At 44.8% G+C, this 15,905-nt stretch overlaps 1 protein-coding gene across 1 annotated transcript in view; it reads left to right on the top strand.

The window, feature by feature from the left end:
* The window catches only part of SORL1 (sortilin related receptor 1), a 166,683-nt gene that overhangs the window by 62,245 nt on the left and 88,533 nt on the right, over positions 1-15,905 (top strand). Inside the window, exon 12 of the mRNA XM_084782514.1 lies at positions 3,481-3,569. Coding sequence (XP_084638640.1) covers positions 3,481-3,569 — 89 coding nt within the window. The remainder of the gene's footprint in view (positions 1-3,480; positions 3,570-15,905) is intronic.

Below are 15,905 nucleotides of genomic sequence, written 5' to 3'. Positions count from 1 at the left end.
AAACACTGTGGAATAGAAGTAGGAGGAGTGAGTATTCAGTTTGTTCTCTATCTCAAGGATGAACATTTTAGTCTGCTTTCTGGTTTGTTTTATTTTTAAAGGCAAAGTCTCTTTTTGTAATCCAGGCAGGCTACTCTGTCTGTTCTCTGTCTCAGCCTCATGAATAGTGGGATTACAGGTGTGCACCTGTTCAAACATATGCTCTTGGTTGTATGTGATGTATGTGTGTATAGTGTGTATACACTATATATATATCTCAACATGGAGAAAATTCCCTGTTAGTTTTAGTTTATTGATGACTCTAAAAAATAATAAGAATAAAAACACAGCCAGGTATTGAGTTTTTCAAATGTCATTTTTATGTCAATGTAATGATGTAGATTTTCTTTGTTCTGTTACTATGATGGATTATATTAACTGGTTCTGAATATTAAGTTACCTTTCAGTCACAGAATAAATCCTCTTGGTCATGATATATTATCCTATTTAAATATAGCTAGGTTTGATATGCTAGAAACTATAAGGTTCTTTTTCTGGGAAATACTAGTGTGTAGTATTCTATTTGTAGTGTCTTTGGCAAGTTTAAGTATTGGGGTCTGGCTGATCTCATTAAATAAGCTAATTTCCTGACCTTTGTTTCTGGCTGCCTATGTTAGTGTTATGTCTTGCAGAATCCACCACTGGGCTGGAATTTTCTTCTTAGAAGATTTTTGGCAAGAAATTCAATTTGTCTAGTTGGTGAATAAGTATTTAGATTTTCAAAGTTAGTGAACTTTTCTTGTTAACCCTCTTTACATCTGTCAAGTCTTTGGTGATAATTTCATTCCTGATAGGAATGATTTGTGTGCTCTCTTTACTATATTATTAAAAATTTCCTTCTTTATTTGTTCTTTCTGTGTTCTGATGAGCTACTTATTTTAGACGTTTTAAATATATAAACATATAAGGCTTTAAATTTTCCTTGACTACACCTATTTCTGTTCATTTACCTACTATTTATCTGTGTCTTTGTATTTAAAGAATTTTATGTAGGCAACATGTAGATTCTTGTTCCTTTATAAATTATTATTATAATTACTTAATTTTATTATTTTTTTAAATTTTTGGGTGAGCTGTATAGGTGCATGTGGAGGTCGGAGTACGCCTTGTGAGAGTTGGTTCTCCATGTGGTCCTGGGATGCAAACTCAGGTTGGAGGCAAGCACTCCTACCACTGAGCTATCCCCCTGGCCCCAGGTTTTGCTTGTTTGCTTGGCCATTTATTTATTATTTATCTATTTACTTACTTTATGGAATTAAGGCTTTAATGAAGTATTTTTGTTATTTATTTCCTTTGTATCCATTTTGCGATTTCTCTTCGTGCATCTCTTTTTGCATTGCTTAGATTTAGATTTAGGTTTTCAGTGCTGAGCACTGAGCCCAGAGTCTTGAGCACTGAGTAGGTGCCCTTCCCTTAAGCTCTGGCCCTAGATAGTTTAGACTGTCTTTTTGTATTTTTCTTCTTTTCTTTTCTTGTAGTGGTTTAGTAGAGGATTAGGACATACACATCTAGTCTTCACTGAGTTCATACTGAACTTATATAAAATATAGAAGCTTTTTGCCATGTACGTCTGTGTCCCCTCTCCTATCCTTTCTTCCACTGTAGTATATGTCATGGCTATAGTCTTTGAAAACATTGATTTATTTTTGCTTAAATTCTAATGCGGATTTTTTTTTTTTTGAGACAGGGTTTCTCTGTGTAGCCTTGGCTGTCGTGGACTTGCTTTGTAGACCAGGCTGGCCTCGAACTCACAGAGATCTGCCTGACTCTGCGTCCCCAAGTGCTGGGATTACAGGCGTGTGCCACTGCACCCAGCGCTAGTACTGATTTTATTTTACTTTTCTTAATAATTTATCTATTTTATGTACATTGGTGTTCTGCCTTCAGGTGTATCCGTGTGAAGCTTTAGATGCCCTGGAACTGGAGTCATAGACAATTGTGAGCTGCCGTGTGGGTGCTGGGAATGAAGACAGGTCCTTTGGAAGCACCAGTGTTCTTAACCGCTGAACCATCTTTCCAGCACCTAATACTGATTTTATTTTGTTTTTGTTTTTTTCTGCTTTTTCAAGACAGTGTTTCTCTGTGTAGCCTTGGCTGTCCTGGACTCACTTTGTAGACCAGGCTGGCCTCGAACTCATAGCGATCCACCTGCCTCTGCCTCCCCAGTGCTGGGATTAAAGGCCTGCGCCACCACCGCCTGGCTTTAAGTGGTTTTGTTTCCAATACTGATTTTAAATAAAGCAAACAAGCAGTTTTGAATTTTCCCCTAGGTATTTGTAATTTCTCTTGGATGTCTATTGTTCCTGAAGATCCTAGTGTAGCCCTGGGTACATCCCTGTCAGCTCAAAGAGACACCTTGAGCATTTCCTGTAGAGCCCACTGTCTGTGAGGGGGCCCTGGGCCCTGGCCTTTCCTTCGTTTGAGAATCCCTCATCTCACCTTTATTCCCAGGTGTCATGTTTGCTCTGTTGCTGAACTCTGGACTGGAGGTCGTCTGGCTTGATCAGACCTTGAATATATTTTGTTGGCCTCTGATTCCCCGGGTTCTGGTGAACAACCTGTGGTCATTTCAGTTCTATCATTTGCACATGGAGTAGCCCTTTTCCATACGAGCACATTTTTTTTCAGTGTATGTATATAACATCATTTCCTGTAGATGCTTTTAAGCCCCTGCCATTTGAATACAGTGTGGGGGTTAGGTAGAGAGGCACATTCCAGTTGAGGCATTTACCTCTTGGGTTCCTCCCACACTTTTCCCAGCCTGGAAGTGGGGTATTTACCAGTTCCTTTTGTAGAAACAGCTTCTATGGAAGTCCGAGAACCCTGCCTGGAACTGAGGTGTCCATTACTTGGAGCCTTTTCCTTGGGGCAAAGCTGTATCAGGAAACTGCAATTCCAGGGGACTAATGTAGAACAGGAACTCGGGTTGGCTGGTTATTTATTTTACAGTGTGAGGATGAAGCGCAAGGTTTCAGGCAGGTTAAGCAACTCACTTCCTCTTCCTGTCCCTCCCCCTCCCTCTTTCCCTCCCTCCCTCCCTCTTTCCCTCCTTCCCTCCTTCTCTCCCTCCTTCCCTCCCTCCCTCCCTCCCTCCCTCCATTCCTCCCTCTCTCCCTCCCTCCATTCCTCCCTCTCTCCCTCCCTCCTTCCTTCCCCCACCTCTCTCTCTCTCTGGTAATCTGAACTCTGGAGTATGAGAACATGGCTTTCTCTGATTCCAGGATTGTGACATGTGAATGTGAGGGTGGACAGGAGCCTGTTCTGAAAACTGGGAGTTGCATTCCTGTGGTTGCATGGCTGTGGTGTGTGTCCTAGGGCTGGGGGTGGGGGTCGGGGTGGGGGAGGGTGCATTCATGCATGTGCATGGTTTTCACACTCACCTCTACAGCAGTGCGTCACCTCTGCATGTGTGTGTGTTTGTGTGTTTTCTTTCCTATCCAGGCCCTTCCTGGACCTCACTACTACACATGGGGGGACCATGGAGGCATCATCATGGCTATTGCCCAAGGCATGGAGACCAACGAACTGAAGTAAGTGCTTCCGGTTACTTCTCCTATCTTTCCTCTTTCTCCTTTTCTTCTTAAAAATATTTTCTACCCTTCTCTCTACTTCTTCCTTCCCTCCATCTTTTTTTTTTTTTGACAAGGTCTCAATGTGTAATTGTCTTGAAAACTTAGTGTGCTTGAATCTTACTATGTAGTTGAAAGTTGAAACTTTCTATGTAGCTCCAATGGGTGTAGAAGCTGCCATCCTCCTGCCCCAGTCTCTCAAGTGCTGGAATTTCAGGTGTCAGTTATTTCTTATGTTCTGCTTAGTCCCCACACTCCTTCCCCCTTTTGGGCATCAGACTGTTCTCTCACACTCATGTCCCGAGATGACCATTGGATTCTCTCACAGCACTGGGTTCTGCACAGAGAACTTGAGAAGTCTGGAAATCAGGCAAACTTTTCATGTCTATGAAATAACTAGTCCCTTCTGCCTTGGAGGGTGCAGACTATGAAAAGCAAGCGAAGTGATATTTATTCCTTTGAATAACAATTTAAAACTATATTCTCTCTTCTCATTAATTGTTTCAGGCTAACATACAAAGTGAAGGATCTCATTGTGGTACCTTAATGTATTTCCTTTTGACAGACGTGACATCATTCTATTTGCTTTTTGCTGTTCCCTTCCTACTATCTTTCTGCTGTCCCCTTCCCCACCCTGGCTGCTTCTCTTCCTTCCCCTGATAGCTCCCCCTTCTGTTTCCTAATCACAGGTACCTAGAGAGTTTTGAACATGTCTTTGCTTTTAGAGTGGTGTTTACAAACGTTTATTCTTAGAATGACTAATAGCTAAAGGATAAGAAAGAATAACAGGCAAGTGATTACAGAATGGCTATCACCTGGTAACCAGGTGACTTCTGCTGCGCTGCTTTTAGTCTTGGGGGAGTTGTCATCGATGGAGCTGGAAGGGATGTTGGGGTTAGCCGCTTCATTTACAGATGGGGAAACTAAGGCTCAGCTAATGGAAATAACCATTCGCTAATGATGGAGGCATTATTGTTAACGTTGGATTTTGTCTAAGAAAAGCAGAGTGTTGGGAGTTTGTGACTTCTCTCCCTTCAGGCTTGATATTACCCAGGATTCTTTCTTTCCTTGCTTTCAGGAAGCTATTGAACCAGAGTTAACACTGGAAAAGACAGGCTGGCCCTCATTTCTGCTTGTTTTGGGTCCAAACCCTTTAGCTAGGTGATTGCCAGAGGCAGAGAGGGCTTTTGCAGTCACACTGTGCAGTGGACAGAGCAGGCTTCCCTTGCCTTGGCTCCTTTTAGAACAGACTAGTGGCGAGAGAGAGAGAGAGAGGGAGAGAGAGAGAGAGAGAGAGAGAGAGAGAGAGAGAGAGAGAGAGAGAGAGAGAGAGACAGAGAGACAGAGACAGACAGAGAGACAGAGACAGAGACAGAGACAGACAGAGAGACAGAGAGACAGAGAGGCAAAGCTGTGGTCTTGGCTTTCTACATGGCTGCTCTTAGCCTTGGTGGCACTGGGCAGCCTGCTTCTCTAGAGCCGAGAGGCAGGGGAGGTTTTGTTTGTGCATGACACCCTGGATATAAGTTCCGATTAGCTTTGTGTAGGGGATGACATCCACAGAGCATGCTTCCCACATATCTGCTGGAGTCTCTGTGTCTAGTTATTTAGCTCACACCTCACACACTGAGCAAGTGGTACTTATGCCAGGTACTGTGCATGTAAAGATGAACAGGATGTTGTGGTCCCCTCAGCCCCCGCAAGCATCTCACCCTCTGGCTGTAAGGTAAGCGAGGAAGTAATTGTAGTGGTTAGTAAACTGCTATGTGAGGAAGGCATGCAGGGGCCGGGCCTTCGTTTCCTGGGCATAGATTTCGTTCTTTGTATAGTTTTAGTTTTCAGATTTTGGAGTCAGTTCTCAATTTTCCTTGTTTAACTTCTCCACAGATTACATTAGCATTCCAAGCTGGCTCCTCTGAAGGAGCTAGTGTGATTTCAGCCCTCTTACACCATCTGTTGGTGCATATGTGCCCAGGGAGCTCAGCGTCATTCTGCAGCAAAACATGGCCAGGAAATAAACCTGCTGACAGAAAACCATAATGCCCTCCCGAGGCTTTTCCTAATGGCTCTGGTTGTAGATGGTGGACGCTGTGGGCACAGTTGTGTTCTTCTGTTTGCACAGGTCATTTGGTAGTGTCCGCAATGCATGGTTCAAAGACAGCATTTGCAAATAGGAAACTATGGACTGGCCTCCTTCTGACAGGTACATGTGCCCTAAGAACCAACTCGAGCTTGGCTCGGGTCTTTGTAGCCACCTGGCGTTTACTGTTGTTCTCAGGGGTGTTGGCTCCTCCTTCTGCTGGTCTGGAAAGCAGAGGATGCCAGTGAAGTTAGTCTGCAGTCCCCAGAGACAGCAGTGATTCCCTGTGCTGCGTGGCCGGGAGCAAGGCCGCGTGTTAGGCTTTTGGTTGTTGTGAAAAATACACCAGGGGAACAAGGCAAGGGAGGAAAGTTCATTTTGAGTTCACAGTGTCACAGGTTTCAGGCCCACCTGGCTGCTCCATTGCCTTTGGGAGGCAAAGCAGAACCAGTGTGTCAGGGAGTGCATGGCTGAACACATGGGTGCACAGAGCTGCGTAGCAGGAAGGGCATGCTGATGAGGTATAGCTACCAGGATGTGCCCTCGGAAGCCTCTGTGTGACCTCTTTCCTCTAACTAAGCTCCATCCCCTACTTTCTATGACCTCCTGACAATGTCACTCTGATATGAGCTTGTCAAAGAATTAAAGCCAAAGCCCTCCTTATGTGGTTACCTTTCAGAGATGGGCTCTACCATCAGGGCTCTACCATCAGGGCGCCATCACCAGGGCTCTATCATCAGGGCTCCATCATCAGGGCTCTATCATCAGGGCACCATCATCAGTTCTCTATCATCAGGGTACCAAGTGTCTACTCAGTCTGGCCTCTGTAACCGTAGCAACCTCTTTGGGCTTTGAGAGTCAGTATTTCTTGGCTGTCCTATTAATTTAAATTGATTGTGTTCAGACTTCGTGTTTTAGTTTCTTTTCATTATATGCCTGGACTCTTCAGCTCATTAGCAAGGCTTTTGTAGGCCTGTGTGCCTACTCTATACAAGTTAGCAGGCACTTAGCAAATATTTGATTGATCAATAAATAGGTCATGCATATCCGGGCATCTGAGATTGCCTTTTTCTTTTCTTTAAACACCGATTTATAAAGCGGCAAGGGGTCTGGGTAGGATGGTATTTGCACAGCTCCAAGGGAGACCACTACTGCTGTGTTCTATGTAAATGGTAACCCCCGAGTGGTAGGGGCTTCCTGAATGTGTGCAGCCTGGCACATGGAGAGCAGATACAACCCACCCTCCTTATCATCCACATGAGGACGTGGTATGATTTGTGGGAGTTAGCGCCCACACTGGAACATGAACAGATTTCTGCTAGGAATCGTTTCAGGTCAATTACACAAACATTTGTTGAACAACTACAGTGAACCAGATGTTGTGCTAGACACCAATGATGAGGAGACGAGTGGGGCCTGGTTCAGGATCTGCCGGTGCCCTTGGGAGTGCTAGGATGTCTGAGCCTGTTGGAGAGAGAGCCTGGGAGAAAGAAGGGGCTAGTTTTGAAGGGAGGACATGAGGTACTGTGTATCTAAAGATGAATAAGATGTGGTCCCTCACCTTTAAGCATTTTACCCTTTAGTAGTTGTAAGGTAAGTGAAGAGGACCAAATAGAGTAGAATCTTGTGTTCTAAGCAGAGAGCAGAGGTAATAGAGACAGGAACGTTGGTCAAAGACAAAAAGACAGATTTGGCGTATTTGTTGCCCCGCTCCTTGGAGGTTCATTTACTATTTTATGCATTCTTTCTCTGACGAGCACAGTTACAAAGATCTCTCTCTTTGCCTTCTGCCTTGCTTCTTCATTGAGACTGTTGCTGTTGGTGTTAACTGAAAAGGAGAGCAAGAGGTGTAATGCTCTGGTTTGCTTTTGTGTCCGCTTGTCTGAGGTGAGCAAATGAGAGCCCAGGGGCTGGGCATTTGTTTATACATCCATTGCAGATGCTTCACCAGGAACCGGCCTGGAGCACTCGGAGGAGTGCTTTCCCGTTCTTACTATGCATAGCATAGCGTCCTGCAGAGAAGGGGCTGTTGCGTTTTGTGTCCTGACCAGAAGCATCCAGGCACCAGTTTGTGAGCTGGGTCCTGAGGGCGGAGATCAATTTCCGTTTCCTCTTGGCAGTTTGCCTGTCAGTGTGATGAGACGTTGATAGTTATTGATATTTTGGACTGGCCCCAAGGCATCTTTTCTGTGAGGAGATCTCCAGTTTCATCAGGCCTTCCTCTGGGACCCCCCTGCCCCCCCCCCGGCCCAACTCCTGCAGAGGATACATGCAGCAGCGTAGCTGTAGCTGTAGCTGTAGCTATCTTTTCTGGACCTGCATTCTGGAGGCAGATTTCAGAGTGTAGGAAGCTTCGGTAGCTTCTTCCACAGCTTCTAAGCCTATGGCTCAGCTACTGTGACGCAGCTGCAGAGGACCATCCATCCCCACAAGCAGTACCACTGTGATGCAGCTGCAGAGGACCATCCATCCCCACAAGCAGTACCACTGTGATGCAGCTGCAGAGGACCATCCATCCCCACAAGCAGTACCACTGTGACGCAGCTGCAGAGGACCATCCATCCCCACAAGCAGTACCACTGTGATGAAGCTGCAGAGGACCATCCATCCCCACAAGCAGTACCACTGTGATGCAGCTACAGAGGACCATCCATCCCCACAAGCAGTACCACTGTGATACAGCTGCAGAGGACCATCCATCCCCACAAGCAGTACCACTGTGATGCAGCTGCAGAGGACCATCCATCCCCACAAGCAGTACCACTGTGATGCAGCTGCAGAGGACCATCCATCCCCACAAGCAGTACCACTGTGATGCAGCTGCAGAGGACCATCCATCCCCACAAGCAGTACCACTGTGATGCAGCTGCGGAGAACCATCCATCCCCACAAGCAGTACCACTGTGATGCAGCTGCAGAGGACCATCCATCCCCACCTCAGTTGCACCTCAGTGGTTTCCTCTGCTCCTCGAGGCAGATGCAACAGCTGGCCTTATCCCCTTTTAACAGTTGCAAAGCTGGAGCAGGGCTTTAAAAAAAAAATCAGCATAAGTTGTTCAATTTCCTGCAGCGAATGTTGACTGTTATTCTTTCCGGCGGTAGAAGAGGTGTGAGGCGCAGGGACAGGGAAGTGGGTAGAGGTTTTATTCCTGATGAACCGCAGTACGGAAGAAGACATGCACAGATCTGGTCATATAAACACAGTAGGGCGACGTGTGAGGTCTAGTGCAGGGCCTAGTCTGAGGTGGAGTAAGGCAAAACCACCTTGGAAGTTTGGAGAGGCTTCTCAAAGGAGATGAAACTCAAAAGTGAGGTTGGTATACAGTGCTCGTGTTAGGAAGAGCTTGTGGGGCTGGAGAGATGGCTCAGCACTTAAGAGCGCTTGCTGTGCTTCCAGAAGACCCGAGTCCAGTTCCCAGCATTGACATCAGGCAGCTCACAACTGCCCGTAATTCCAGCTCCAGCTCAGAAGTCTTCATCTGGCTTCGGCAGGAGGTGCAGGGTAGGTTGGTGGGTCAGGTGAGGTGGAATCCTTGCACACTTGACATTCACTCACACGTACACATTAAAAGGAGACACAACTTGAGCAGAGGTGGCAGCGTGAGTCTGTGGTCCCCGTGACCTTCGGTCTTAGTGGAATGTGTGTTGACATGTGGTGATGAGAAATGAGGCTTGAAGTGGGCATTCGACAAGTGTCAGTCCCTTGGGCCCTTTCCTGACTCTTACTGGAGAGATTTTGTTTGTTTGCTTGTTTGTTTTTAAATAGTTTTTATTATTGATATTGTTATTCTTTGATAACTTTATATACGTGTTTAATGAAGTTTGGCCAGTTTTGTCCCAATTCACTCTCCCTCCCTCCCATTCACACTAAACTGTCCTTTGCAACAGATAAAGCTCCTATTTATGTCTTTTTGTTTCTTTGTTTTTTGTTGTTGTTATTGCTGTTTTTGTTTTTGTTTTTTTTGTTTTTTTAGGGTTTTTTGAGACAGGGTTTCTCTGTGTAGCTTTACCTGTCCTGGACTCACTTTGTAGACCAGGCTGGCCTTGAACTCAGAAGTCTGCCTGCCTCTGCCTCCCGAATGCCGGGATTAAAGGCGTGCGCCACCAGAGCTCAATTAAAGTTGATGGCATGAGCACAGGTGTAGGGTTATTTCCTGGAGCACGGGCAACTTGCTAGCGGTGATACCACTGAAGACAAAAATGCCCCCCTCCACTTCTTCAAGCTGTCCTTAGCCACCAAAAGCTCTTTCAGGAGAGGTGGGGCCCTACTAGTCCCTCCCTCACTTGTGACAAGATGTTGAAGGCCACAATCTTGTGAAGGTAACCACAGCAGCTGGGAGTTCATGGATGAGATGGCCGTGTATGTTCATAAGGTAGCATTTCACAGTAGTCTTCGCCATCTCTAGCCCCCACGTTCTTTGACTCCCTTTTTTGCTGTTGTGTCCTGGGTCTTAGAGGGGCCTTAGAGGGGTGTTATAGATGTCCTGTAGGAGCTGGACACTCTCTGAGCACTTTGACTACTTATCAGTCACTGTATTGATTGTTGCCCACAAAGAGAAGCTTCTCTGCCCACGGCTGAGAGCAGCACTAACCTGTGTATATAAACATCAATATTTATAAAGCAATTTGACATCATGTCCATTTAGCAAGGCAATGGTAGGCTTCCCCTAGGGCCTTTGACTTCCTAACCTTAGCTATTTGATCAGGTTTGCAGTATCAGACAGGAAACCACCTCCTGTGGAGGGGGCCTCAAATCGAGTCAGAAAGTAATTGGTTTCTCTCATTCTCTCTTTAAATGGAGGAGTGGCATGTCTTCCTTTGGAAGAACGAGGAGAAGATTGGAAACGAAAGCTCATGACTTCAAGGACACACATCTTGTGTAGAAAGGGTCATGCTTTCTGGTGAAGTAGAAGGTGGTTCTACAACTCAGAGAAAGCAGAGGAATAGGAGGAGTGGGGCCGAGTTGTGCCGTGAAGCCAGATTTGGTCAAAAGGTGAAACTAGGTGGCAGTTTCGAGTTCCAAGGTTGATTGAGTTCAGCAGTGATACGACTATGATGCGGTTGCCTCATGTGCTTCTCCCTTCTGCCACTTGTGATGGAAAATCTTCCAGTCTTTCAAAGACTGTGGCAATAGGGAACTTGCCATTTCCTTCTGGGCAGCTTGATTTACTCCTTCGGTCATTCACTCATCCCTTTGTTCGTGTGTGAGGACAGTTCTCTGGTAAGGGAAGGTCTGGCTATGGGCCTGCCAGGTTCCATCCCAGGGGGCTGAGCTACGCTTCCTGGACTCATACAGAACATGCTTCCTTTCACCTGAAAGCCATTCAGACATTTGAGCATCCTACCCTTGTAATCCTGAGCATCTGTCATTCAGTGGGAAATACCCCAATTTCCTTTCCTTGTCTGCGATAGGACCCCGAATCTTCATAGGCTTTTCTCAAGATCTACCATATGCTATCGTTGCATTAAGATGTGGGTCTCATATCTGACCTCTGTAGTGTGAAACTTGCAGAAGGATTAGTACTGACCGACTCTGGACACTATTTTTACAAATAAAAACATTAAGACCAATCCCCCGCCTCCCTCCTTTTTTCTTTTCTGGATACAGTTTCTTGATGTATAACCCAGGCTGGCCTCCAACTTGAGATCCTCCTGCCTCAGCCTCTCCATTGCTGAGATGACAGGTGTGTGCCTCCATGCCTGGCACTTTCACATTGATCTTTGTATTTATTGAGAAACCATTTACACACCTCAGGATCTTTAGCTCTTAATTGGTTTTTAGGGAGTCCTATCAAGATGCTTTTCCTCCACCCCAAAGGTGCCCCTGCAGGCACCTTCCTTTCAGTGTTGCACCCCATTCTCCTGCCCATTACATGCAACTGCTGGTTTGATTTTACTGTTATTACCCTAAGGCTAGTTTTTTCTATTCCAGAGTTGCTATATTTGTATATTTGTTATATTTTTATATATTCATGCATATATATATATATATATATATATATATATATATATATATATATATATATATATATATATATATATGGTTTCCTTTACTCCTATAGAATTTTCCATTTTCTTTTTCTTTTTTTGTAGCATGTGTATTTGTGTTCACATGTGTGGAGTGTGTTTGTGTGCAGATGTGTGTGAGCCTGTGTGCCTACCTGTGAGTGTGGAGGCTCAAGGTCAGTAGTAGGACTTTTCCTGGACTGTGCTTCTGTCTAGTTCTTGGAGGCAACGTCTCTCAGTCCAACCCAGAGCTTGGCAATACAGCCCATTTCTTAGCCAGTTTGCTACAGGAATCCCGTTTCCCCGCCTTCTGATGTTGGGATTACAGAAAGGATACCATCCCAGCATGGCCTCTCCATGGATTCTGGGATGCAGACTCTGGTCCTCTTGCTAACTGCTAACTCATCTCTCAGTCCAGCATTGTACTTTTAGGTTTATTCACCATATCAGTAGCTAAGATCCGTTCAGCTGAACCCTCAGAAGCCCACTATCTGATAGATCTTATTAAAGGATGATGTTCAGGTGTCTCCTATCCTAAGTTTCAGCAGGTAAGTCTTGGGACTGTCACGTGGAATATTATTTTCTCATGTTTTTCTTATTCTTTGGATGCACAAAAACATTTGAATTTAATTTTAGTACTTGATACACACACATATGTATGTATGTATGTATGTATGTATGCATGTATGTACAATTAACTTTATACCCTTTGCAAATGGGATAGTGTCACATTTAACTTCGTCGTTGTCTAAATTGTTGACTGGAGTGTGGAGCTCTGTGAAACACTAAAGTCTTATTTTTGTTTATGATCAAATATATATCAGCTTACTTTGCATTATTTTTATCAGCAATGAATGAATGTTATCTGTGTAGTCCACAGATATCTCCTTTTAAAAAAAAATTTCTCTCACATCATTACCTTGTAATGGTTGGTTTTGATCATCAATGTGATGGGATTTGGAGTCACCATGGAAACAAATCTCTGAGCACGTAAGAGGGATTAGCTCAGTTAGGTTAACTCATGTGGGTAGCACCAGCTCATGGGCTGGAGTCTCAATAAGAAAGAGAAAGTGATCTGACCTAAGCAGCTGTTCCTCCCTGTGGAAGCAATGTGACCAGATGCCCCACAGTTCTGCCACCATGACTCCCCAGCCATGGTGGACTACTTTGAAATGGGAGCCCAGAGAACCCACCCTTAAGCTGCTTCTGTGGGTGTTTTGCTATAGCAACAAGATAAGTAGCTAATACAAATCTTCTGTTCAAATCAGAGCAATCAGGAGGAAAGGAAATGGGTTAGCACGTTGTGACAAGAAACCATTTGGATTCTCAGCTCCGGCTTCCTTTTGCCTGAGTGCTTCTGTTATCCATTCTAGAAAGTACCTTTTCTCCTGTGGGTAAACAAAGCAGCGACTGTTTCTCTTCTGTCTATAGGATCCGTTCTGCCTGACTCTTGCAGAATTACCAAAAAGGACTCCAACCATTTTATCTTCATCTTTTCCCCTAGTAGGTACACACACACACACACACACACACACACACACACGAGAGAGAGAGAGAGAGAGAGAGAGAGAGAGAGAGAGAGACGGGAGACGGGGACTGGGAAGAAAAGAGATTCGTAGTTTTATCTATTGTCATTTTAATTTCACTAGTTAGTCCCCTCTTCAGTTCAGTATCAGAATTTTAAGATCAGTCCAATATAGATATCCCCTTTGCTGGTTGTTGTTATTATTATTATTATTATTATTATTATTATTATTATTATTATTATTCACTTTAATAGCCTGATCACAGCCCACCTCCCTTCTCTCCTCCAAGTCCTACCTTCATACCCCTTCCCCATTCCCCCATTTGTTTATCCTCAGAGAAGGGGAGGCCCCCGCCATGGGTTCCAACCCATCCTGGTGTGTCACAGGAGGACTAGGGGTATCCTTTTCCACTGAGGCCAGACAAGGCAGCCCAGCTATGTGAAAGGGATCCAGAGGTAGGAACAGAGTCAGAGACAGCCCAGCTCTAATTGTTAGGGGACCCACATGAAGAACACCCTGCACATCTGCTACATAGCTGTAAGGGGCCTGGGTCCAACCCATGCATGCTCTTTGGCTAGTGGTTCAGTCCCTGTGAGCCCCCATGGGCCTAAGTTAGTTTACTCTGTAAGTCTTCTTATGATGGTCTTGATCCTCCTGGCTCCTTCAATCCATTCCCCTACTCTTTCAGAAGACTCTCTGAGCTCTGCCTGTTGTTTGGTTGTAGGTCTCTGGATCTGTTAACATCCATTGCTGGATGAAACCTCTCAGAAGACGGTTATGCTAGGTTCCTGTCTGCAAGCCTAGCAGAGTATCATTATAGTGTCAGGGGTTGGTGATCTCCCATGGGGTGGGTCTCAACTTGGACCAGTCATTGGTTGGCCATTCCCTCAATGCCTGCTCCATCCTTATCCCAACACTTCTTGTAGGCATGACAAATTTTAGTCCAAAGGCTTTGTGGGTGGGTTGGTGTCCCCTTCTCTCCCCTGGAAGTCCCACTTGGCTACAGGATGTGGCTTCTTCAGGTGCCATATACTCTGCTGGTAGAAGTCTCCACTAAGGTAACCCCATAAACTCCCCATCCCAGAGGTGCTCCCCCTCACTGATTTCTTTTCTCATTCCCACCCTTCCTCATTCCCATTCCTGATCCCCACCTCTTTTCCCCTCCCTCCATTTACGTCAGATGTCTATTTTATTTCCCTTCTCAGTGAGACTCAAGCATCCTCCCTTGTGCTTTTCTTGTTACTTGGCATCTTTGGGTCTATGGGTTGTAGGCTGGTTTTCCTCTACTTTTATGGCTAATCTGTCACCCTGTGAAAAACTCAAGTCCAAGAGGATCAAAGACCTCAACTAAAACCAGAACCACTAAATCTAATAGAAAAGAAAGTAGGGGAAAGCCTTGAGCACATTGATATAGGAGACAACTTCCTGAGCAAAACACCAACAACTCAGGCTCTAAGATCAACAATGAATAAATGGGACCTCCTAAAACTGAAAAATAAAAGACATTGTCAATAGAACAAAACGGCAGCCTACAGAATGGGAAAACATCTTCACCAAGCCTGTGTTCAATTGAGGGCTAATATCCAAAATATGTAAAGAACTCAAGAAATTAAACACCAACAAACCAAATAACCAAACTAAAAAATGGAGTACAGAGCTAAACAGAGAATTCCCAACAGAGAAATTTCTAATGGCCAAGAAGCACTTAAAGAAATGTTCAATGTCCTTAGTCATCAGGGAAATGCAAATCAAAATGACTCTGAGATTCCATCTTACACCTGTCAGAATGACTAAGATGAAAAACTCAAGAGAAAGCACACGCTGGGGAGGATGTGGGGAAAGGGGAGCACTCCTCCATTGCTGCCCTGTACAACCACTGTGGAAATCAATCTCATGGTTTCTCAGAAAATTAGGAATAATTCTACCTCAAGACGCAGCTATACAATTCCTGGGCATATACCCAAAAGGTGCTCCACCATACCACAAGGATACTTGCTCAACTATCTTCACAGCAGCTTTATTCATAATAGCCAGCAACAACCTAGATATCCCTCAACCAAAGAATAGATAAAGTAAATGTGGCAATATAGTAGCATACTACTCAGCATGATATGTAATTTGCAGGCAAATGGGTGCAACTAGAAAATATCACCCTGAGTGATTGGCTTGAGTGAGGTAACCCAGGCCCTGAAAGACACACATGGTATGTACTCACTTATAAGTGGATATTAGCCATAAAGTACAGCATAACCAGGCTGTTGACCAGCCTTTCTTCAATATTCCTGAAATGCCATGCTCAAATGAGCAGTGTGTTCTCAGGTACAAGGCTGTGCTTGGCTACACACCTGCTGGTTTGTCTTATTAATGACTTACTGTCTGCACTTGCTGGGAATCTATAAAGAAATGATTCATTTCCTGGGGTTATCTCCGGTTGGAGGAGCTCTTAAATGGAATTAACTTGACCATGCAAAAGTAGCTGGACTTCCTGTATCATCACTGAGCAGGTGGACCATTCCAAGCTTGTCTGATTAATGGACCAACTCTGAAGGCAGCTTTAGGAGTGGTACTGAGCCTTCAGCTTCTTAATGTGGGTAAAAAGCAAGGGACTGAGGGGTTAACCATATTTGTTTTAAACCTCACTTAAACTCCAAGCATAATAGCTGGATGAGAATTTGCCCTCACATA

Source organism: Acomys minous, assembly GCF_964271855.1.
Source record: "Acomys minous genome assembly, chromosome: 5".
Taxonomy (NCBI): Eukaryota; Metazoa; Chordata; class Mammalia; order Rodentia; family Muridae; genus Acomys; species Acomys minous.
This window is presented reverse-complemented; position numbering and strand designations above follow the sequence as displayed.